The sequence below is a fragment of the Dipodomys merriami genome, unplaced genomic scaffold (genome assembly GCF_024711535.1).
Source record: "Dipodomys merriami isolate MVZ:Mamm:240054 unplaced genomic scaffold, mDipMer1.0.p SCAF_15, whole genome shotgun sequence".
Classification (NCBI taxonomy): Eukaryota; Metazoa; Chordata; class Mammalia; order Rodentia; family Heteromyidae; genus Dipodomys; species Dipodomys merriami.
The window spans coordinates 15,920,761-15,944,108 of NW_027202826.1; the positions used below are offsets into that span (position 1 = coordinate 15,920,761).

At 38.4% G+C, this 23,348-nt stretch overlaps 1 protein-coding gene across 7 annotated transcripts in view; it reads left to right on the forward strand.

The window, feature by feature from the left end:
* Bmpr1b (bone morphogenetic protein receptor type 1B) overlaps positions 1 to 23,348 on the forward strand; it is a 301,468-nt gene that overhangs the window by 272,355 nt on the left and 5,765 nt on the right. For all 7 annotated transcript variants that reach the window (XM_070022299.1, XM_070022297.1, XM_070022296.1 and 4 more), the window contains 6 exons: positions 4,278 to 4,374; positions 6,125 to 6,263; positions 9,456 to 9,648; positions 10,434 to 10,731; positions 19,158 to 19,333; positions 23,200 to 23,330. In XM_070022299.1, coding sequence (XP_069878400.1) covers positions 4,278 to 4,374; positions 6,125 to 6,263; positions 9,456 to 9,648; positions 10,434 to 10,731; positions 19,158 to 19,333; positions 23,200 to 23,330 — 1,034 coding nt within the window. The remainder of the gene's footprint in view (positions 1 to 4,277; positions 4,375 to 6,124; positions 6,264 to 9,455; positions 9,649 to 10,433; positions 10,732 to 19,157; positions 19,334 to 23,199; positions 23,331 to 23,348) is intronic.

A 23,348-nucleotide genomic window follows, 5' to 3' on the forward strand; every position in this document is an offset into this window, starting at 1 on the left:
ATAAAATAAAATAATATTAAAAAAAAATAAATCATGCTTCGTAGTTTAAAAAAAAAAAAGAATTTCATGACTTTGATCACATTTCATAAAAGGGTGTTTTTTTTTGGGGGGGGAGGCTGTAGTCTAGAAAACTATACAAGATTAATTCATATGGAAAAACTCATAGTTTTGTTTTTGTAAAAAAATACAATTTTGCAAGTAATGAGCTAACTGTTAGAGATACAGAGGTAGATAGAGAAAATTCTTCCTTTAAAGAAGAAGTGCTGGAGGGTGTGAGAAAAAAAAACATGGAAATGATGAACCTGTATTTGGTCAGGAGTCTCTCATTGTATATGAGGACATAGAAGAATGGGTAGCTGGCTCAGTCCAGCCTGGAAGAGTATCAAAATAAGCCTCATAGAAATGACACTTGAACAGAACAGGTGAGGCAGAATAGGTTGAATGAATGAAAGTTAAAAAATTAAGATAAGCTGCATGTTGATGGTTCTAGCATAGCAAAGAGCTGTAGGAGAATGTTCTCTCTCCCGAAGGAGGAAATATCAAGTATGGTTTGATCAAGTATAGCACCTGCATCAGAAACAAAATGATCCGAGAGGCCTAGCAATATCACAGTTGTTAATAAGCGTAGGAAACGATGGTTGATGTGGAAGAAGGTGTGATGTGATCCATTTTCTTCCAAATTACTTGAGGCCCTGGGTTTCAAATTCAGGACCCACTTTGCATATAGTAAGCAGGCCCTTTTTCTGCCTAGGTTGACCTGGTCTGTGAATCCCTTATTTATGCTTCCTGTATTGCTAGTTTAGGTATGTATTACTCTGCCCAGAATTTTATTGGTTGAGATTGAGTCTTGAGAACTTTTTGTCCTGCTTGCCTCCAGCCACGATTTTTCCCCATTTCAACTTTTTTTTTTTTTTCTTTTCTGGTCGTGGGCTTGAACCCTGAGCCTGGACGCTAACCTTGAGCTCTTCAGCTCAAGGCAAGTACTCTACTATTTGAGCCACAGCACTACTTCCGGTTTTCTGCTGGTTTATGGGAGACAAGAGTCTCACTGACTTTCCTGCCTGGGCTGGCTTTAACTATGATCCTCGGATCTCAGCCTCCTGAGTAGCTAGGATTACGGGTGTCAGCCACGGGTCCCTGATCGCATTTCAATTTATTGAGTGGATAAGATTATAGGTGTGAGCCACTGTGACCAGCCAAATTATAGTCACTTGTTTTTCTTTTTTTCTAATGAGCACCAAAAGGAAATGATAACTTGGCATTCAAATGAAAAAAAATTAGAAGATTATAGTTGATTTAGTGAGATAATTTGGTTTTATTACATTTCCAACATAATATTTTAGATAGTTTTAAAAAATAGATATAGGTTTAAATATTGAAAGATGGAAATCACTTACACTGACTACATATAGACTTTAAAGGAAATTTATCAGAAATAATCTTTTTTTCCCATGAAACAATGATAATTATAATGTGAACACATAATACAGGATTTTCAGAGTTGAAGTGTTTCCTTATTCATTTAAAAACTATAGTTTGGACAGCTCACAGATTGTCTTAAATGGAATTCCTTAGATATTGCCAAGTATAAACTGATCTCTAAAAGTGACAGGTGTTTAACCCATGTGACATCTGTATTCTCCTTAACACTGACCAAGATAATGTGCAGCAAGCAAACATGAGCCCTTTAAGTTTCCTTCTGTTGTATCAAATGCTTTCAGCACTTTACATCCATCTATGAGTCTAAGCTAATTCCTTGCTAGTGAGCAGCCAGATATCCAGCTTCTAACTATTTCAGAATGTCCATGTTAAATATGTGGCACAGTCGAAAGAAATTTAGAGGTAATTCATTTTTATTCTTATTGGATTCAGTATCTGGACAGACATTACCTATATTATCAGGAAAGAAAATCACAAATACTTTTGCAAAGGAGAACAACTAGAATATTAAGTTTTTGTGTTTATTTCCAGAGTTTATTCGATAAGAAACTTCCCCCAAATATGGTAAATGTGTATGCAACTATTTGTGGCTAGAATTCTGACAAGAATATGTTTTTCAGATTCTCTGTGCTACATGGAAAACTGTCTCCTACCTACTACTCATTGTTGAACCTAGAATACATATAATCATTCTCATAAGAACAAGGGGTAATTTCCAAGATTCTTTCCAGCTACATGTTTAAAAAATGTTGTTATTATTTTGGTGATGTACAGAAGAGCTGTGGTTTCATAAGTCAGGTAATGAGCACATTTCCTTTTGGACAATGTCACCCCTTCCTTCACTTCTCCCAGTTCCCCCCCCCCCATCCCTACCCACAAGCTGCGTAGCTCATTTTCATCATGGTGGCTACTGATACCGTGACTGCACTTGTTCACCCTTTGTCCCTCCATTTCTGTACCCTTTCTTCCTCCTCTCAAAAGACAGAATAACACACACACACACACACACACACACACACACACACACACACACACACACACACACACACACACACACACACACACACACACACACACACACACACGAAAAAACAAACACCATCTCCACCAACCCAGCTACATGATTTTTCTCTCACTTCAGGTTGTGATAATGCGCCATATTCCAGGCTTGTAAAAACAGCTCTGTCATCTTCACCAGTGGCCCACTCGCTCTCCTCTGCTTCTCAGAGAGAAGACAGTCCATGCAGAAGGCAGTTTGGTGAACTGGCTGGTGTGCTCCCTTGCCTGTCAGAGTGATCCCAACTCCGCTGGGGAGTTCTCGGTTCCACTTCCCTGAGCAGTCGGCATGACAGCCTAGGTAGAAATCGGCCCAGAAAGAAAGCTTCAGGCTTGCTGTCTCCTTGCTTTCTCCATAGAAAGTGTTGGCTTCCTCCAGACTCTGGCAGTGACTTGAAGGTTTACATTGTTAATCTTCTGAGCAGAAGTAATAGGAGATTAAGACATGACCAACTGACCAACAGAAAGAGGGCTTATTTATGAAGATCACCTTAGCTATGAAGGAATCCAGGGAGGTGGAAGGCAGGGAATAGCATCTTGTAGAAAAGAAATAAAAAATAGGGAGGTAATGAGTGCTTGGTGGTAATGAGTGCTTTGTGGTCTCATAAATCAGAAATACAATAAGAGGAGAAGGAAAAAATACCGTCCCTGAAATTTCTAGTGTATTCTTTATTCTACATTTCCATGAAAAATAAAAATAGAGAAGTTGAGAACTTTAGTAAAGTTATAAAGGAAGGGTATTCTCTGTTCATATGCTGAAAGTGTGTGCTGTGATTAGCTCAAATTTTACTTGTGTAGCATTCTCTTTAGATTTCTGCAAAGTCATACTTTTATTTTAAAATTTGGAACTATGTGGCAAAAACGCAGGTCCAAACCTGTTATCCTAGCTAGCTACTTAGGAGGTAAAGACTGAATGGGAGGATCACAGTTCAATATCATCCTGCACAACAAATAAGCAAGACCTTCACTAAGATGGGCATAGTGATGTACTTCTGGACTCTCAACAGTTCAGGAGGTATAGTTTAAGAGGATCAAAATCTGAGGTTGGTCCTGGGCAAAGATGGGAACCCTATCAAGAAAACTACCTAAATCAAAAAGGAATGGGAGTATGGATCAAGTGGTAGAATGCCTGCATACCAAGTGCTTCTGAGTGCTGGAATAAAGACCAAATGAATTTTATTTAATACTTTGAGAGTATCCCACATTCTGTGGCCAAAACCTGTCCATTCTTTTAAAACATGATTGCATTTCTGACGAATTAGAGTCTACATATTGAAGGACATCTTTGCTTGAAGTCATGTTATGCATATATTCTTTTTCAGGCCCCCTTTGAAAGGTTCTCTGCCCTTGTGTTTATAATGAGGTGATTATATTTTTGTAGCAGGGGGATAGATGGGTTTTATCCAAATTTGTCATGCACAGTGTTCCAGAAACCACATGGGACAACTGAATCTAGAGTAAAGATGAACCACTGACCTGTATTTTAAGTATGTTATATTTTCTCCCCTAGATTTATTGAATGTCAAGCTCAATCTTTCCAGAATGGAAAGCTATGTTGTGGTCATAAGTGTCTAGATGAATCAGTGAGTCATCCTATGCCAACTTTACTTTTTCAGTATATGTGTCTTTTCTCATAATTAGTGTGCTCAAAGATTTTGGTGTTTTGTGTGTTTTTTTCTCTTCATCTATTATTTCGTACCTAGCAAGAAGGGGAGAAAAGTTAATTCTTAATTTTTAAGTAAAAAGTACCAGATATTTATGGTTTTCTCTCTCTATTTTAGATTTTGTTGATGGGCCTATACACCACAAGGCCTTACTTATATCTGTAACTGTCTGCAGTCTGCTCTTGGTCCTTATTATTTTATTCTGTTACTTCAGGTAAGTTTCCTCTATGTAGAGATGCAACTTTGCATTTATTGTATCATTATTATGTTATTATATTCTACCACTATTGACTGTTGATTTTTTTGTTTTTGTATTTTTTTTGTTTTTTGGTCAGTGTTTCCTTTAGCCTAATTAGATCTTAACTGTGAATATTGGTAATTGTTAAGAAGCTACTTAAAGATAACACAAGGTCCTAATACTAGTCTCTGTTCTGCTTTCGACATCAAAACTACACAGGCAAGAATTTCTTACCTAAGGAAAAGAGGGTAGTTAGAGAATTCAAGCCTAATCATGACTTGATTTTGATTTTTTTTTTTTGTCAGTCATGGGGCTTGAACTCTGGGCCTGAGCACTGTCTTTCAGTTCTTCAGCTCAAGGCTAGCACTCTACCACTTGAGCCACAGTGCCACTTCTGGCTTTTTCTGTTTATATGGTGCTGAGGAATCAAACCCAGGGCCTACTGCATGTGAGGCAAACACTCTACTATGGAGCCACCTTCCCAGCCCCTTGAGGTTGATTTTTTAATTTTTAAAAAAATTTATTACTATTATTATTTTTATTATTTTGTTTATGTGGTACTGAGGAATCGAACCTAGGGCCTCATACATGCAAGGCAAGTGGTCTACCAGTGAGCCCTACTGAGCCACATTCCCAGCCCCTGATTTTTTAATTTTAATTTTAATTTTAATAATTTTTTTAAAACTCAAGGCCCCACACTTACTCAGCTTGCTTGTTACCACTTGAACAGCATTTCCATTCTGGCTTTTTGTTGGTTATTTTGGAGATGGAGCCTCCAGACTCAAAAAGAAAATTCTCAAGAAGAAATTTTTCCTTGCATTATTGATTTGAGGCATTGTATATAGATGAAACATTAAATTATTATATTAAATTTTCAGTCACTTACAAAACCTGTTTTCAAGTTTGTGAAATATTGTTATCTTTGTGTCAATTTCTTTGCCTTCTAAGCAATTTAGTATTCATTTGTGATACTTCCCAGAGGGATAAATTAAGTATTCAAATAAGTTCATTTAAAAATTGAAGATATTATAATTAACTGAAAGTTTATGTTTTAGTTTTCATTTTTTATACTAGTCCTGGAGCATGAATTCAGGACCTGGACACTGTCGCTTAGCTATTGTGCTCAATACTAGCACTCTACCACTTGTGCCACAGTTAATTGGACAGTCAATTGGTTAATTGGAGGCAAGACGCTCACAGACCTTCCTGCTCTGGCTGGCTTTGAACCATAATTCTCAAACCTTAGCCTCCTGAGAAGCTAAGATGACAAGTATGAGCATTGGAGCCTGCCTTTGTAATTAACTCAAAGTTTTAAAAGTTTAATTCCATTCCATTTGTATTTGTTATTACTTTGTATATTACCTTGTATGGCAGTCAGTTGTCATGATTTTTATAAATCAAAAATTTTAATCTTTAGTTAATTAGGGACCAGAAAGGAAAAGATTTTAGGAAATTATTGCAAATACTAAGAGAATACAGTCTACTCGAAAAACAAAGTAGAAAATTTATAAATAGCTGAGACTGAGTCAAAAGATTGTGATTAATTAAAAACAAATCAGTGAGTAGGATAATTGTGATTTGTATTTTGACACGATAACCAAGTGTAATAAATACTAAGCATTTGATCTTTTGTAGTCATGTGCTACAAGTTTTGTGACCTCTCTTTACCTTTAGTCCACCATTGCATGTTAAGTTTGTAAATTATCTCCCCTTGTCCAACCCTTAGGTATAAAAGACAAGAAGCCAGACCAAGGTACAGCATTGGGCTGGAGCAGGATGAGACTTACATTCCTCCAGGAGAGTCCCTGAGAGACTTAATCGAGCAGTCTCAGAGCTCTGGAAGCGGATCAGGCCTCCCTCTGCTGGTATGACAGGAACATATCCCCCGTTGAAAGGAAATGTCTTCTGAAGGGAAATGTCAGCAAACACAGGGTTTCATTTTACTGAAACAGATAGGGCTCTGAAGGAGCAGCAAGCTCTGGGAAGCAAGGTGGACATCGGATCTTAGGCGCAGGCTTTCCTGATAACATTTTGACATTTGTGAGGCTAAGCTGATTGTTTTTTAATGTAAGTGTCTGGTTACAGCCCAGACCCTCAGACATCCTGATGAAGAGCGGGTTACAAAACCTTAAACGAGGGACCATCTTCCCTCTGTTTTCGGTGTGGATAGCATTACTGCACTTTGGCCTGGCTTTTGAAGGCAGAAGTATTGCGCTCATCTAGGATCTGAGAACTTTGACAAAGGAAGAAGTCTACATTTCAGCTGCAGGGTTAGGTTTCAGGTTGAAGGCTGACCTTTTCCATTCAGAAGGGGTTTAATGTTCGGCTGGTCAGTACTGTCAAACTTGATGGGAGACTATACCATATACAAGGCATTGACTTCAATGAAAAAGCTACTTGATTCTTTTTGGGAACCATAATGTGAGATTTTTGAGTTCAGTATGGTAATCATTTTAATGACAAATATCTTCCTAGTCTCCATTATTTTTAATATCTTCTCTATTAGTTTTTTTTTTTTTTTGTCGGTCGTGGGGCTTGAACTCTGGGCCTGGGCACTGTCCCTCAGCTCTTCAGCTCAAGGCAAGCGCTCTACCACTTGAGCTACAGCGCCACTTCCTCTATTAGTTTTGAGACCTTTTTTTTAAGAACTTAAGCAACTGTTTTAATCATTCTGATCAAAATAATGGTGCTTCAGATTAAAGATTAAAAAAAAACTTCTGTAATGATCAAATAGCTTAGTTTTACAACTTAATATGCCACAGCTACCATTAGTGTGTTTGTGACTCTGTAGCATTACACTTTATGTTTAAAGAAAAGTACAAATAGTAAACTTCCATTTGGTTTTAATGAATTAAATACACCTGCTGTTAGATTGGTTCTACTTCTGTTTCCTCCTTTTAACTCCTCTTATTACTGGGATGTTTCCTTCCTAAAATCTCAGATCTTTCTGTGTTATTTTGTGGCTGTAACATTTTAACACCTCCGCTCTTCACAGGCCTTCTTTCTTCCTCTGTTTTTAATTTTTCTATTTTCTTAACAACCATTAGTTGTATGGAGAGTTTTATTTTGGCATGTCCATATCAATGTATCGTGACCAGACTCACCCTCCATCATTCTTCTGTAACCCCTGGCCCTTCCCAAATTAACTTCAAAAAGCATCCTTATGGGGCTGGGAAGGTGGCTCAATGGAAGAGTGCTTGCCTTGCAAGCATGAGGCCCTGGGTTCCTCATTACCACATACACAGAAAAAGCCAGAAGTGGACACTGTGGCTCAAGTGGTAGAGCACTAGCCTTGAGCTGAAGAGCTCAGGGACAGCGCCCAGACCCAGAGTTCAAGCTCCATGACTAACCAAAAAAAAAAAAAAAAAAGCATCCTTGTTCAATTTTCACACCTGTTGGTGACCATATTCACCCACCTCCCTCCCTCCCCTCCCCTCCCTCCCTTCCTCCTTCCTTCCTTCCTTCCTTCCTACTGTTTGTGTTTTATTTTGGTGCTGGGGATTGAACATAGGACCTTACACAAGCCAGACTTGACCTCAGCCCTATTTATTTGGTGGCAAGTTCTCACTGTGTAGCTCAGGCTGACTATGAACTCCATAACTGCCCTGCATCCTTCCCCTCCTATCCCCCCTACTCAGATTACAAGCGTGTACTACCCAGCTCCACTATGCTACTTCTTTATGTCTATAAATTCTACAAATTACCACAGATATTAGTCCTTTGCTTTATAGAACCACTGACAAAAGTGTAGGTCGGGTAAATATCATATATGCAGAAACATTTGGCTTTGAATTACTTAACTCCATTTTTTTCTTTGCTGCATGCTATAATTCTTCAGTCTCTTTAAAGCTTACTGAATGACTTGTTAGCATAACTTTCTCTTACTAGTATTTCTTTATAGTCTATTGTTTTACTTGTTTGTTTTGTCCTTTTTATTGTGACAACTGTTCTACTTTGAAAATGTCTTCAATAATGTCTTCATGTTCACTTTTTGATCTTCTATATCTTAAACATACCATGTAGTTACTTGGCATTTCATATCTGATAAATTACAATATAAAATCTGAAGGTATTAAATTCTGGTGGGTTGTTGCTGTTGATTTTCAATTATAGTCATTATTTCCATTTGTTTTAAGGAATTTATTCTATAAGATCTTTTTTCCTTTTCATCTTCTGTTTTCTTTCTTTTCTTCCTTCACTTCCCACCATCTTGGAGATTTTTCTCTGTTTTTTTTTTGTGAGTCAAACAATGCATTACAGTTTCTTTTTTACATTATATCTGGGATTAAGTTGTGTGAGGGCTAAGGTTTTGTGGGGGAGTTTATTTTTTACTTAGTAATAGATGTAGAACCATTTCATCAAGGGCAGATTTGTATTTTGGTTTGCTGGGAGCCATGGCTTGGTACCAGCCAAGGGCAAATTCAGTACTATTTGAAAATCCCAGCTTAATGCTGAAGTCCTAGAAAAGATTCCTGTAGTTTCAAAGCAGTTGAGGTTTAGACTCTACGTCCTACTGTTTGTTTTGTTCTCTGCTTGACACCAACTTGGCATTTATATTTACTTAATATGTTTAGTTTTCTACTCTGGTCTTTGCTTCCTTGATACCTCTTCCTCCTTCTCTCTGTCCCTTCTTTCTTCTCTGTCTCTCATGCTTTTTGTTTCTGCTCTGACCTTTCCGGTATTTCTTTATGTACACCATGGTGTGTCATATTTAATTGTGTTTGAATGTTTCTGTTATTAGTAAGACATTAGTATGGAATTGCAGGCATTCTGTTCTGTCAGGTGCCGTACCATTTTTCTCTACAAAAATTGTGAGAGGTACAATGAAGTGTTTGATCATGTAGAAGCAATGTTTTGGTCATTCGGAATCCACAATCTGAAAAATGTTTAAAAGAGGACATTAATAAATAAAGACAAATAACTCATCCATATAGCAAAAAAATAAAGCACTAAATGCTTTTACAAGCAGTAAATTGTTTCTTGTCTGGAGGGGAAAAGAAATTAAGCTAATCTGTAATGCTGCAAAACCACTAACAGAGTGGTTTTGGATTTCTCAGGTCCAAAGGACGATAGCTAAGCAGATTCAGATGGTGAAACAGATTGGAAAAGGTCGCTATGGAGAAGTGTGGATGGGAAAGTGGCGTGGAGAAAAGGTAGCTGTGAAAGTATTCTTCACCACTGAGGAGGCCAGCTGGTTCAGAGAGACAGAAATATACCAGACGGTGCTGATGAGGCACGAAAACATTCTGGGTGAGTGAAAATCTGGGCAGCAGTGTTCAAGGGTTCCTAGTTTTCTCTTATCCTTTACTTTTTAATTTGCATATTAGCTCCTTTGACTGGATGGACCTGTTAGGAAGCTGATAGAAAGTTTCTTCTTGTCATGAACCTGTAATCGTGTAATGAGAGACTTCACAGGAGGTTGGCAGACGCACTTCTGTGAATGGGGGAAAGTCTGGAAATGGAACACTCAACCAATGGGCTTTTTCTTCAGAAACAGGAAATGCAAAAGTAATAGTAGAATTTCTTAGGGATTTGGAGAGGCATATTTTTGTGTAAGTGTTAGGAAACATTTATACCCTGCGGGCATTTTATCTGCAGTGTTTATTTATGTCAAAGATTTATGTTGAGAATCAATTCACATCTCCTTTTTTCAGGCTAGGATGTGGTCTGTCTGGAATTCTAGTAGAAGGCACAGAAGTCTAGCTTTCTTCACGCAAGCGATGGTTTGGTGAACAATATCTTATATGTCATTGTAAAGGCACAAATGAATTGAAATATCAATGGATGATCAGAAAAAGGATTATGTTTCCTTTTCCAAACCCTCAATTTTGCTCTGTTCTTAGAAGTTCAATTATCTGTGGTATGAATGGTTTAATACCATCATGGCCACAGAAAGCTAAGTAAGATGCTAAACAAAAGATATCTGTGAACAAAAAAAGTGGTATTTGAAAATAGGAATAAATCCCAATTCTGTTCTGCAAACTTCTTCCTCCCAATTCTTTTAATCTTTTTTTTTTTTTTTGTTCCCTCTAAAGGTTTCATTGCTGCAGATATTAAAGGGACTGGGTCCTGGACCCAGCTGTATCTGATCACAGATTACCATGAAAATGGTTCGCTTTATGACTACCTGAAGTCGACCACTCTAGATACTAAGTCCATGCTGAAGTTAGCCTACTCTGCCGTCAGTGGCTTGTGTCACATACATACAGAAATCTTCAGTACCCAAGGCAAACCAGCAATTGCCCACCGAGACCTGAAAAGTAAGAACATCTTGGTGAAGAAAAACGGGACTTGCTGTATCGCTGACCTGGGCCTGGCTGTTAAATTTATTAGGTTAGTATCCAAGCAAGTAATTATACCTTCCAGATTCTTTTCTATCAGTTTTCATAGATGATACATGCTGCAGATCATCTGTTTAGACAGATGGAAGTTTATCCGTTTCCAGCTGTGGGAGCGGGGGATGAAAAACACCCCCAAATATTTTCCTTGTGACGCAGTGTTTGCACCAGTCCTCAGCCATGACCCAATTTAGGGACTAGATGTCAGAGGATTGTAGCTGTCATTAAGCTCTAAGGAATAGAGGTAACATACTCCTGGGAATCTGTGGGTAATAGGAAGAAGTTTCAGGTCTTAGAGTGAAAAAGGCAACTATTTATTTCTTCTGTGCGGTATAGGAAAGATTATTTCCATAACCATTTTTGTTCACTGGGCCTTGTATTGTTTTGGGCTCTACTAGGATTTGAACTCATGTTCTCACTCTTGCTGGACTGGTACTCAACTGCTTTGGCCAAACTTTTGGCACTGCTTTTTTGGGGGGAGGGAGGGTTGTATTTTGGAGATGGAATCTAGGTAATTTTTTTGGTCTCAAACTCCAATCTTAAGCTCTTGAGTAACTAGGATTATAGACATGAACCAATGGCACCCAGTTACCATACACATTTTTGAGAAACATTTAGCAACTAATAAAGTAAACACATTTGGTTTATTATACTATAACTTAAGCACTGGCTATAAATGTAGCCAGTCTTGTGGGGTGTGGCTGTTAGACTCCTGTGGGTTCCTTGAGGTGTTGGTTGCTCAATTTGGAAGCTTCAGGTCCCTCGTTCTTCAAGCTCTATTTTCTATTACCTCCTCTTTAATTGGAGTCATTCCTTTCATCTCCAATGTGATCTAATGAGAGTGAATGGTTCCTCTGTTCTGAATATAAAACAAAAGGAGTTTTCCAACCAAGAGTGCACAAAAATCATCATATAACTACCTTCTTAAAAAAACAGCTGTTGCATGGCCTTTATTATATGATTGGACCAGCATGGATTTTCCTTAAAGATTCTGTAGCATGTAGAGAAGAATAATGGAGAAAAAGTCACAACTGTGATTAAAAGCTTGGGAAGTGAAACTAATGAGTTGGTATGTTTACTTGCAAGTAAACTCTGGAGGTGTGAGTTAATAACAGACCACAGATCTGTTATTTTTAGAAATGGCAAATTGAAGTTGATCTATAAAAACCAAGCCAGGAAAGTGAGGGTGGCTATAAATTTAAGTGAGAAATATGAACCTTCTGCCAATAAAGATTATGAAATCCCCTCTCCCTTCTGAATTCTTTCCTGTGACCTGCAACCCTTTTAAAGTCTCATCGCAAAGAAATTTCCCATCATTATTTTCCATCGATCTCAATCGATTCTCTCTATCCTTCCATGACCTGTTGAAATTCTCCAAAGAGGTCCAAAGGCACTCTGCTTTGTCCATCCTAGTCATTTTTGATGTCTTGTGCTTTGACTTCTGTTCCCCCTGCCCTGCCACTTCTTTATGGAGAGGACCAATGGTGACACACAAATCACCATCTTCTTGACACCCCCCATCCACAGTGCCCAAATCGCTCCCCTCGTCTTCTCGTGTCATGCTTTTGAGGCCAAGACTTGCCTGTCTCTCCTCTTCCCCGCTTACCTTTTGCCTTTGCGTCTTTACCTACTGTGAGATGGTCTGCTGTTGCTTTCTAGTTCCTCGTGAAATCGATCCATTCGAAAACATAGGGTAGCTCACATTTTTCCTCTGTTCCCTTATGTTTGATTCGCTCAATTAAATGGATTCTTTTATTCTCATCAATTGACATTCCCATCTTACCTGGTTCATTTGGGGCCCTCTCTGCCATTTTTCTAGGTTCTAGACTGAGGCATGTTGCTATATCTTCACCTCTTTCTTTCTGCTCTTCCATCTCTTCTCCATGCCATTGCTGGATTGATTTTCTTGAAGCATAATTGAGGACATCATATTTTCATAGTTTCCTGTGACGTTGGGTTAAAACTTAGTTGGTCTCTTTGTTTTCTGATCTTGGGCTTTTCTTCAGGCTTTTTCTCACCAACACAACTCATCTTTGGCAACATTTATTTTTAGTGGTATTGGAGTTTTCTTTTTTCTTTTTTTTTCATTTTTTTCTTTAAGTAGCTGTACAAAGAAGTTCCCATTCTACAAAACAGTCTATGAATACAAAGTGTCTGACAACGTTGTCACCCATTGCTCCTAACTCACACCCTCTCTCACTGTTTTCTTTTTTTAAAATTGAGATTAGGTGATTACATAAATTTCACATATTTCACAGTAGTGTGAACCTTCACAAGGCAAATTGTCATTATCATGGTCTTATAAAGTTTAGAATTCCATGAGCTTTGACAATACAATTATTTTTTCCACATTAGATGATATGTACATTTCTTTCCTTTTGCTCAGTGTAAGCTGGTCCCTCTTTCCCTCTCATTCCCTCCCTTCCCACTGCTGTCTTTGAGTTGCTTAGTTCATTTTCATCTATGTCCAGTGCAGCTGATGGACCCCTCTTGTATGTTTTCCTGTTTCCCTCTGATTCTGTGTCCTCCTCCTAGCTTCCCTCAGTAGTGTGCATATATAAATATAAATATAAATATATATATACATCATATATGTGATCAAGAACAGGGAGTCATTTAGCAATGATATGACAACATGCATGGAAGTCCTTTGTTTCTCAAGTCCTATTTACTTTTCCATATTGCCTTGCATTTTGGCTTTAGCATCTGCATATCAGGGAGACCATGTGCTATTTGTCTTTTTGCTCTTCTTTGCCTCACTCAAAATTCAGGGCTTCTCACTCCATAGGTAGGAGCTCTACCATTTGATCCATGCCCTTAGTCCTTTATGTTTTGGGTATGTTTTTGAAAGAGTCTCAATTTTTTTTTTTTGCCAGATTAGGCATGGACAGCAATCCTCTATTTATACTTTCTGTGTAGTCCGGTGACAGACACACACCACCACTCTCGGCTGTTGGTTGAGATGAGGTTTTATGCATTTTTTTGTCTGGACTTGATGATGATGTCAGCCTCTCAAGTATCTGGAATTACAGGAGTGAGCCACTGTGGCCACTTCATTTGCTTTCTTTGACTAAACTGCATTCTTTCTTTGTTCTCCTTATGTAACCCAATCTCATCCCTGCCTGGCTTTTGATGGCATCATCTCTAGCAAAGAAGGTTCCCTGCTTCGCTGTGAACCTTAATCTAGTCTCAGAGTTGCCTCAAATTGCTGTGTCTGGCTGCAATTAGGAGTAATGACACTGCCTTCTACATCTCTGTAGTAATTTCCTGGTCCTTGTCTGCCTGGTATTTTAATTATTTTGATATTGGCTTCATCTCTCTTGCTAGTGTCTGGGCATCGTGAGAACAGGATTCATGCCAAATTCAATATATTTCCCATTTGACATGACACAGTGAGCCACCCATTGTATTCCAACTGTTTAAAATCGATACATGTAGGCCTAGCAAACTAACTGAGACCTCATGTCCTTTATTGACCTTAAGACAAAGGAAGTCGGTAGTGCATTTCTGAAACTTCATTCTGTTTATTGTTAGGGGAATTAACTGAATCACATCTCAACTTTCAGGTAAACTCAGACGCTAGGAAGTAAAGTGACCCCATACAGTAAAGATTCCCAAATTTATGAGAATGGCAGCTCAGGTGTGTGCTGTCTAGAATTAAATAACTAAAGATCAGCTGGGCATTTGTGTATAGGAAACTTCACTTTCCTCTTCCATAAGTGAAGGTGATATTGGAGAGCTTTTGAGATTGTTTCTTTTATTTATTTATTTGTTTGTTTGTTTGTTTATTTATTTGGTCCATCATCTGGCCTGAACTCTGGGCCTGGGCACTGTCCCTGAGCTCTTCAACTCAAAGCTAGTGCTCTACCACTTGAGCCACAGCGCTACTTCTGGCTTTTTCTGCTTACGTGGTGCTGAGGAATCAAACCAGGGCCTCATGTATACAAGGCAAACATTTTACCACTAAGCCACCTTCCTAGCCCCCTTATTCTTTTATTATTATTATTTTTTGATGCCTATCTGGGGGCTTGAGCTTTAAGGCCCTGTCTCTGAGCTTTTTTGCTTAATGCTAGTGCTCTACTACTTGAACACAGCTCCCATCTCTGGCTTTTCCCCCCCTGCTAATTGGACATAGAGTTGCTCAGATTTTCTTGCCCAGATGGCTTCTGATAAAAATCCTCAGATTTCAGCCTCTTAAATAGCGAGGATTGCAGGCATGAGCCAATGGAGCCAAGCTCTTATTTGTATCTGTTGAAATTTGCACTTTTTAGATTTTTAGCTTAATGTTTAAACTCACTTTATATCGTTATGTGTTTCTTTGTTTTTTTTTCTCATTTTCTGATTGTTTTATAGAGTGTGTATGTGTATGAGTGTATGTGAAGTACATGCTTGCAAAGCACAGATGTTTAGTGTTTTATTGCAGGAAGTATCCAAGGCAAACCACTGTTGAATTTTCAGACTTTTTATATGTTAACTTCCTGTGAGAGCTTAGTCCTTACTTAGTTGTCTACATGATGGTAAGTGTTCTGTTAGGCTTTTAAGTCCTTTCTGGGAGATTTCTAGGCAAGGAGCCGGGAGGAGACTTCCTTGGAGATTTCTTGCTCTTGAACTTTTCTTGCCCTGTATTGGTTTCTCTGTGCATTCTTTCAAACGTGATGCAAAGGCTAATGCAGCTGAGATTTAATTCAGGTGGTCCCTGGCAAACATCACTATTACCTTGGCCTGCCTTGGGAAGAAGAAAGAATAACACACAAACTGCCTTGAGAGAAATCACATAGCTCTTCGTGTTTCACTCTAGAGAATCAAACAACTCCTCTGGTACTTCCCTGTCAGGGTAAAATATTTTCTTAGGGGGCAAAATAAATTGTAGCTTGCAGCCTGTCTGGTACTGAATTTTAAATAGAAGGTCTACTGCGAAGACTGGGGCTGTTGTACAGGTCTCCTGACTGAGGACGATCCAGATGCCAGCAAAATGAGTGGCCAGTCGGGAGCGTGATTTGATGTTTGCTTCCTGCTGAGATGGGAAATGTATATAAGCCATGCTCAGGTTTATTTTTCTGTTGAGATGAGGTCCCCAGAACTTTATGCCCAAATTACAACCACGGTTCTCTGTTTCTCATCCTTCTGCATAGCTAGGTGTAAGCCATTATAGGTAGTAGTTGAGATGGAAGTCCCACTATTTTGTTTGTTTGGCCCAGGCTGGCCTGGAATTTAAGTTCTCCTATCCCATTCTTCTGGAGGTATGATTCCATGATCCATGGACATCCAATTGATGTGTACATTTTCCAGTTGTTAATTCTGCTAGGTTCTTTTGACTAATAATATACATATATATATGATAATATAAACACAAAATACTATTTTAGAAATGCTCCTTAGGGTATTTTAATATTAACAAATATTAAGAGTTTATCTTATTATCCTCTGGTCTTCCTTTTTGAGAGAAATAAAGTGTTGAAGGTAGTCTGGTTGTGTTGACTTCCCTACTTTATTCGCTTTTCTCCTTGTGGAAGTCATTAATATCCTGTTTATATTTTCTGCTATGACCTTGTACTCCGACTGCGTATAACGTAGCTACTGGAATTATTTTGTAACTTTGGAGTCTTTTTCACTGCCTCCACGCCTCTTCTGTGATGTGCATCTTTTCCTGTCAACCTTGGTGGCTCACCCCTCTCTACTCCTCTGTGCAAAAAGTGGCTAGATCAAGCTGCAGACACCCTGATGATCTTTTATGCTCCCTTCCTTGCCCTTGACCCATTTCTTCTGATTCTCTACCTTCCTCATATATTAACCAATTCTATTTTCCTTCCTTTTATTTGTGGCATTCTAGTATTAAGTCAATTTAATTTCTATTTGGGGCCTTGAAGATGAATACAAGCTCAACTTTTTTTCTGCCATTATCTGAGAACAAGGAAAAAGATATCACTGCCAAGTGGAGAAATGCAATTGAAGTACTTTCCAGCATGGAAACCTGTTTGAGAAGGGAGCTGAGCTCTAACATTTGAGAGAATATTTATAGATCAGACACAAATTGATTATAATTAACATGCTTGTTGTCAAAACATAGTGCTAAAGGCATTTGCCATTTGGTTCATAGTTATCTTTTACAAAATTAATTTGTTCAACAAAATTCTCATGCCCCGAGATAATGGCACTCTCTCATCTGATGGCCTTTATATATCAAAGATTTATTTTTTTCCTCTTTAAATTATCCATAACAAAGATTACTGTGAACAGGAGTTTCCTGCTTTCATCTAAAGTTCACTGTTTCCCTCTGTATATACAAGACACCTTGTGGGTGGAAGTGGATTGGGGTTTTTCTTTTTAAGAACATACTAAATGCTTATGATAGATATTTGGGGATTATCCAAGAATTTCTCTTTAATAATTTCTTCCTTTGATCAACTTGGGAGTATTGGTGTTACATCTTTATTTCTTTACTTTCATGCACTAATTAAGTGTCTCATACATCCCAGGACCTGAGAGAATCTTACATGTTTTACCTCACCGTCAGCCCAGTGGTTTAGTGATTTGCCAGTGTGGGCTCCAAACCCTGGTTGTAGCTCACTTAGCACTGAAGTGGAGGCTGCCATTTGGGACCGTATCTTCCAGTGTTTATTTCCCCCTAAGTCTATGGAAAGCAACAATAAACCAACCACAGAGTCAAATTTTAATGATCATCCTTTCTTTTTTTTAAATAAAACTACAAAATGGGTATCAGTGGTTCACACATATAATCCTAGCTACTCAGGAAGCTGAGATTTGAGAATTGGAGCTTGAAGCCAGCCCAAATAGGAAAGTATGAGACTCTTCTTTTTTTCTTCAGGTCCAGTCATGGGCTTGAACTCTAGGCCTGGTTAGCACTCTACCACTTGAGCCACAGCGCCACTTCCAGCTTTTTTTTGTCTGCTTATGTGGTGTTGAGGAATCAAACCCAGGGGCTTCATGCATGCAAGGCAAGCGCTCTACCACTGAGCCACCTTCCCAGCCCATGTGAGACTCTTATCTCCAATTAACCAGCAAAAAAGCCAGAAATGGAGATGTAACTTAAATGGTAGAGCACCAGCCTTGAGCACCAAAGCTAAGGGACAGCACCTACTTCAAGCCCCAGTATGTACATGCATACACACACACACACACACACACACACACACACACACACACACACACACACACACGCACACACACACACACATACACACACACGCGCGCACACACAAGGCCATTTGTTCCATGAAACATTAGTGAAAATAGAGAATTTTAATTTTGTTTTCCTTCCTTATCAAAGTGTTTGAAAATTTTAAGTCTACCTTCCCACTACATTTTTAAAAATGAAATTAAAGTTAAAAAGCTTTATATCTGGGGGTGGGGCGGGGGGAGGATGGGAAGGGGAAACAAAGGAGGAGGCTACAATGCTTGATAAGAAATGTACTCATAGCCGGGTGCTGGTAGCTCATGCCTGTAATCCTAGCTACTCTGGAGGCTGAGATCTGAGGATTGCGGTTCAAAGCCAGCAAAGCCAGCCCGGGCAGGAAAGACCGTGAGACTCCTATCTCCAATAAACCACCAGAAAACCGGAAGTGGCACTGTAGCTCAAGTGGTAGAGCGCTCGCCTTGAGCTGAAGAGCTGAGGGACAGCGTCCAGGCCCAGAGTTCAAGCCCCACGGCCGACAAAAACAAAAAAAAAGAAAAAAAAAAAGAAATGTACTCATTATCTTGCCCATGTAATTGTAACCCCTCTGTACCGTATTTTCACAATAAAAAAGCCTTATATCTTGCTTTAAAAATACTGTCTCATTGAAATAGGTGGCATTGAACAAGATGCATTGTATTCATAAACTGATTTGTTAAACGGTCACTCCTTTGTACAACTATTAAATAAAAATAAAAAAGAAGAAATAGGATGAAGCTGAAAAGCATTTCTACGTTAAAAACATACGGCATCAGACTGGTGGTATAACTCAGTGGTAGAGTCCTTTCTTGCATATCGAAGTCCCTGGGTTACATCCCAGAACTGTAGAACAATAACAACGAAAACCTCCTAACACAGGACTGTCTCAGACAAACAACTATGTTGTATCTAAAATACAGAGGGAGGAAACGTATTTTTAAAGATATTTAGCAAAACAGTTCTAATTTGATCTTGTAGGAAGCAACTTTTATGTGTTACATCTACATTCTGAGTTGGTCTCATCTGCCCTGTGACTGTTTACATAATACTATGGGACTGTTTCAGGTGATTTTTGGCCAGAAATGTTTCTCTTTGTTTTTTTCTTTCTACGAAATGTTTTATTTCCAGGAAGTTTTTTTTTTTTTAATCCACCTTTTATGAAAGCACCTGTTTCAAGGATCACCTGGATGACTTGTCATTTGTTAGGCCTGTTTGATGCCGATAATTCTTTGCTGTTACCTTTTCCTCAGTGACACAAATGAAGTTGACATCCCACCCAACACGAGAGTTGGCACCAAGCGTTATATGCCTCCGGAAGTGCTGGATGAGTGCTTGAACAGAAATCACTTCCAGTCTTACATCATGGCCGACATGTATAGTTTTGGACTCATCCTGTGGGAGGTGGCTAGGAGATGTGTTTCAGGAGGTAAGAAACAGTGATGTCTTTGAAAAGCTACGAGAAGAGATGCTATAAACCCTTTCTCCTCAGAAGCCCATGTTATCGTAATGTCTACTAAATCAGGTTTGCTTTACTTTTCTCCTTTATATCCGTTGATGCAGTCAGAGTCTTTCCAGGAAATATCTGACATGTTAGAATAATCTTTGACAGCCTCCTCTTCTCCATCTACCACTAAGGTTTCCTCGCAGACAGTCCCTTGCCTTTTCAAAGGGCATCCTCGGCTAATCTTTGTGTCTCCTTTTTTTTCTCTTGTGTTCTTCCTCCTGAAATTGCTCCATTCATCAAGTCAGTCCCCTTTCTATTCCTTAAAGCTTTCTTTCTCTCTCACCTTCTGAGCCTTGTTTCCAACCCCAGAACCCATTCCCTTATCATATCCTAGGCAGACATGACTCTAGAAACAAACATGAAATGGGGGTACCCATTCCTTAATTCATTTCTTTATTGTCTATAAAACTTCCTCATAAAACAATTTGGAAACAGTTCTTTTTATATATACAAAAGAAGCAATTCAGAATACTGTTACTATTCATGGTTTTTCTACAAGCAAAAAAAAAAGACTCTCTAAATAAGACCAATTATAATTAAAAGAGCCTTTAATATACAAAAATAGTATTCCCTGAACCATTTTGACTACTGCTGTACAATGTTTTCTAGTAGTTTCTACCTCTTTTTAAAAGTCAGATCAAATACAGAATATGGCAGGTATGCTATTCTGCAAATGGTTACAATCATTTAAAAAGCCTGCTACTCATTGGAGCTCACAAGACACTGATGAAAGTGAACTATATGACTTGACAGATGACAGGAAGGAAGGACTGGGAGAGAGTGAGTGAACAGAAGACACTGTACGAAAGGAAATGTACTCATGACCTCACTCAAGTAATGGTAATCCCTCTGTCCGTCACCTCTATAATAGCACTAAAGTAAATTAATACAACTAAAAACTAAAAGCTTGCTACTGCTACTGTTCTTCATAATGGCCAGTTTGAACTCCTGAGAAAAATTTGAACTTGCGCTGGGTTGCGGTGTGTATGTAACTAGTACAAGGAATTATTCTTGTCCCTGCTATTCCTTTTCAGGCATAGATTTGTTTCCGTGTTCTCTTAAGAATAAGGTGCACTACTGTATCCACTTTACATGGTTATGGGGTTTCAATAAGTACACAGAGAGTGAATTCTTGTGTAGAGTCCGTGAATAGCACTTAGCACATAGTAACAATGCTTACTAATTTTCACTTTGGTTAATTGAACACAACATATTTAGATTCATATTTAAACATAGAGATGGAAGATTTACTCTGGACAAGCATTCATATTCATAGATGCAGAAATACTCGTTTTTCAGTGATACATAACTTCTACTAACTTTGAGGATTTTGAACCTCTAAGCAATAGGAAGCAAAACACATTCCCTTTGAAGTGACAGAGCTCTTAAGTCCAGGAGAAAGTTAAGACAGGAAGCTTTTGTTAGCCAGATAGTGAATAAATAAACATTGCATCATAAGAATGAAGTATGAAAGAATGAACCAAAATGCATATTGACTGATTGCCTCTGTGCCTTGATTTCCTGCTTGGTGAAGAAAGGAAGAGACTATTTCTGAATTATCTATTTATACTTTATAAAGACAAAAAATCAAAGGTATACCCGAGTACAAGAATACTTTTATAATTTTTTTAGAACATCTAGAGTAAGTATGCCCACAAGATAGTCTGCATTGGAAAGTGAAGATGACAGGAGGATGTAAGAGAAATGACCTCAGCTCAGAAGCAAGATAGCTTTGAGTAGGAAATACAGCCTGAATTGCATTGGCTGACTTTACACATGAAGACTTGAGAAGGATCCTAAGGAGTCTGACACATTTCTCTGAGGATAGAGTTTATTGCCCTGCTCTAGACCAGCTGCATGGTCTGTACTTCACCCTTTGAACTCAGTTTCCTCATTGTGGACAGGATGTATTAGTACAACACACAAAAGTTTTGGAATTTCCTAAGGTAAATTCCTTTGCATACTCTGCTTGGGGTATGGTAGGCTTTCAAAAAAAAGCCTTTTCTTTTCCAGAGGTAAAACACAGAATTTTCATTCTTTATGAAGATGAACAGATTTCTGGGCATGTCTTTCTGGTCCAGGTGTTTGGTATTGGAGACACAACAGATGCAGGCTTTTCCAACTTTGAAATCACAGGGAAGGAGAGTTTGGAGATTTTAAACCAAGAATTAAATGACAGCTTATGTGGGATTTTTTTTTCTTATTCCAAGGCTTAAACTCAGGGCTTCATGTTTGCGCTCTGTTTGTTTGTTCACTGCTGGCACATTACCACTTGAGCCATGACTCCAGTCTGCTAGTCATTTGCAGGCAGAGTCCTGGGGACTTTTTCCCCTTCTGGTTTTCCTTCAATCCTCAGAGTTCAGCTTTCTGAGTAACTAGGACTATGGGCATAAGCAATTGGTGTCTGGCTGCATGGAAATTTTTGAGGACTGTGTGAAGTAAGGGTTATAAGTCAAAGCCTAGATTTGATTGATCCATAATTTTCAGTGGTTGGCTTTTTCTGTGTCTGGGGTAGTTTACCTCACTGTCCATTGAAGTAATGGCACCAACATGGAAAAAAATAGGAAATGGATGAAGAGGTATGGTCCTTACCTTCTCAAGGACCATTGCCTTGAGAGTTCAAGAGAGGTAAAACTGAAATGAAGTGAGATCTCAGATCTCATATGTGTTGGGCTTGGCAATCTATCTTTCATCTGTCTGTCTATCTGCCTATCATCTACTGAGATAATGAAACACAATGAAAGGAAATATAGCCATAAATAATATGTAGGAGAGTGCTCTGTAGTGATACCAGATAATCACAAATGTTGAGCCACTAATGGGTTGAAGTAATCTGATAAAACCTTTGAACCTCTGGTTTGATGTGATTTTATATGGGTCTTTGTTGATAAGGAAGGCATAATATGGACCCCAGATTTGGCCAGAGCCTTCCTCCAGTGAATCTAATGATGTGCATAATCTTCCAACTTGTTGATCTCATCTTGCTCCAGGTGAAAATCTCAACTATGTATAAAATATGGCTTAGAATAGAATGTGGAAAGATTGTTCAGAACATGGCCCTCTTATCAGTTGTGAATAGAGGTCACATAGAATTATTGCATCGATGAAGTTAAAAAGAAGACATCTTAAAGGGCAGGAGGGAAAAAAAGTAGAAATGGGCTACTAGAAAATGTGAAATGAAATAGAATTAGTAGAAAATTTAAAGAAAAAAATATAAATCAGTCTTTTGAACTTAAAAAAACAACCATTTTTCTTAGTATTTTTGGTCTATATAATTTTCTAAGCATTTCATGTGCAAAAAACGATTCTTAGAATTAAGCAGGAAAAATATGAGTTTGACCTTTTGTTCCAACAGGATGTGTTTCCAGACTTTCGGTATTCATGATCTCATGCTTTGGTGACACAGCAGTAGTGACAAAGTCACCATGTGTCTTATAAATTTACATTGAGATTTTGTATAGATTTTCTTTTAAGTTTGGCTTTGTTTAAATTGAAACAGATATGAGGTACTCATTTAACTTGGCCTTTGGAAATTTGTGAAAAAGACTTAGAGATTTGTGATAACATTTTTTTTTCATATGTTTTCCCGTCAATGCTTTCTAAATTAGATTAAGCATTTTTGGGATCAGTTTTCGAAGGTTGACTTTGTGATTGTCAGGTTGAACCTGTGTCTAATATTGACAGCTATTTCCTGGGAGAACAGTTTTGTATTGCATTACATAGAAAACAACAACACTAAGATAATAATAACAGTAATAATGATACTAATCATAGAAACATGTTTGCAGGTATAGTAGAAGAGTACCAGCTTCCCTATCATGACGTGGTACCCAGTGACCCCTCTTACGAGGACATGAGAGAGATCGTGTGCATCAAGAAGCTACGCCCCTCCTTCCCTAACCGCTGGAGTAGTGATGAGGTGAGGCTGGGCCTAGCC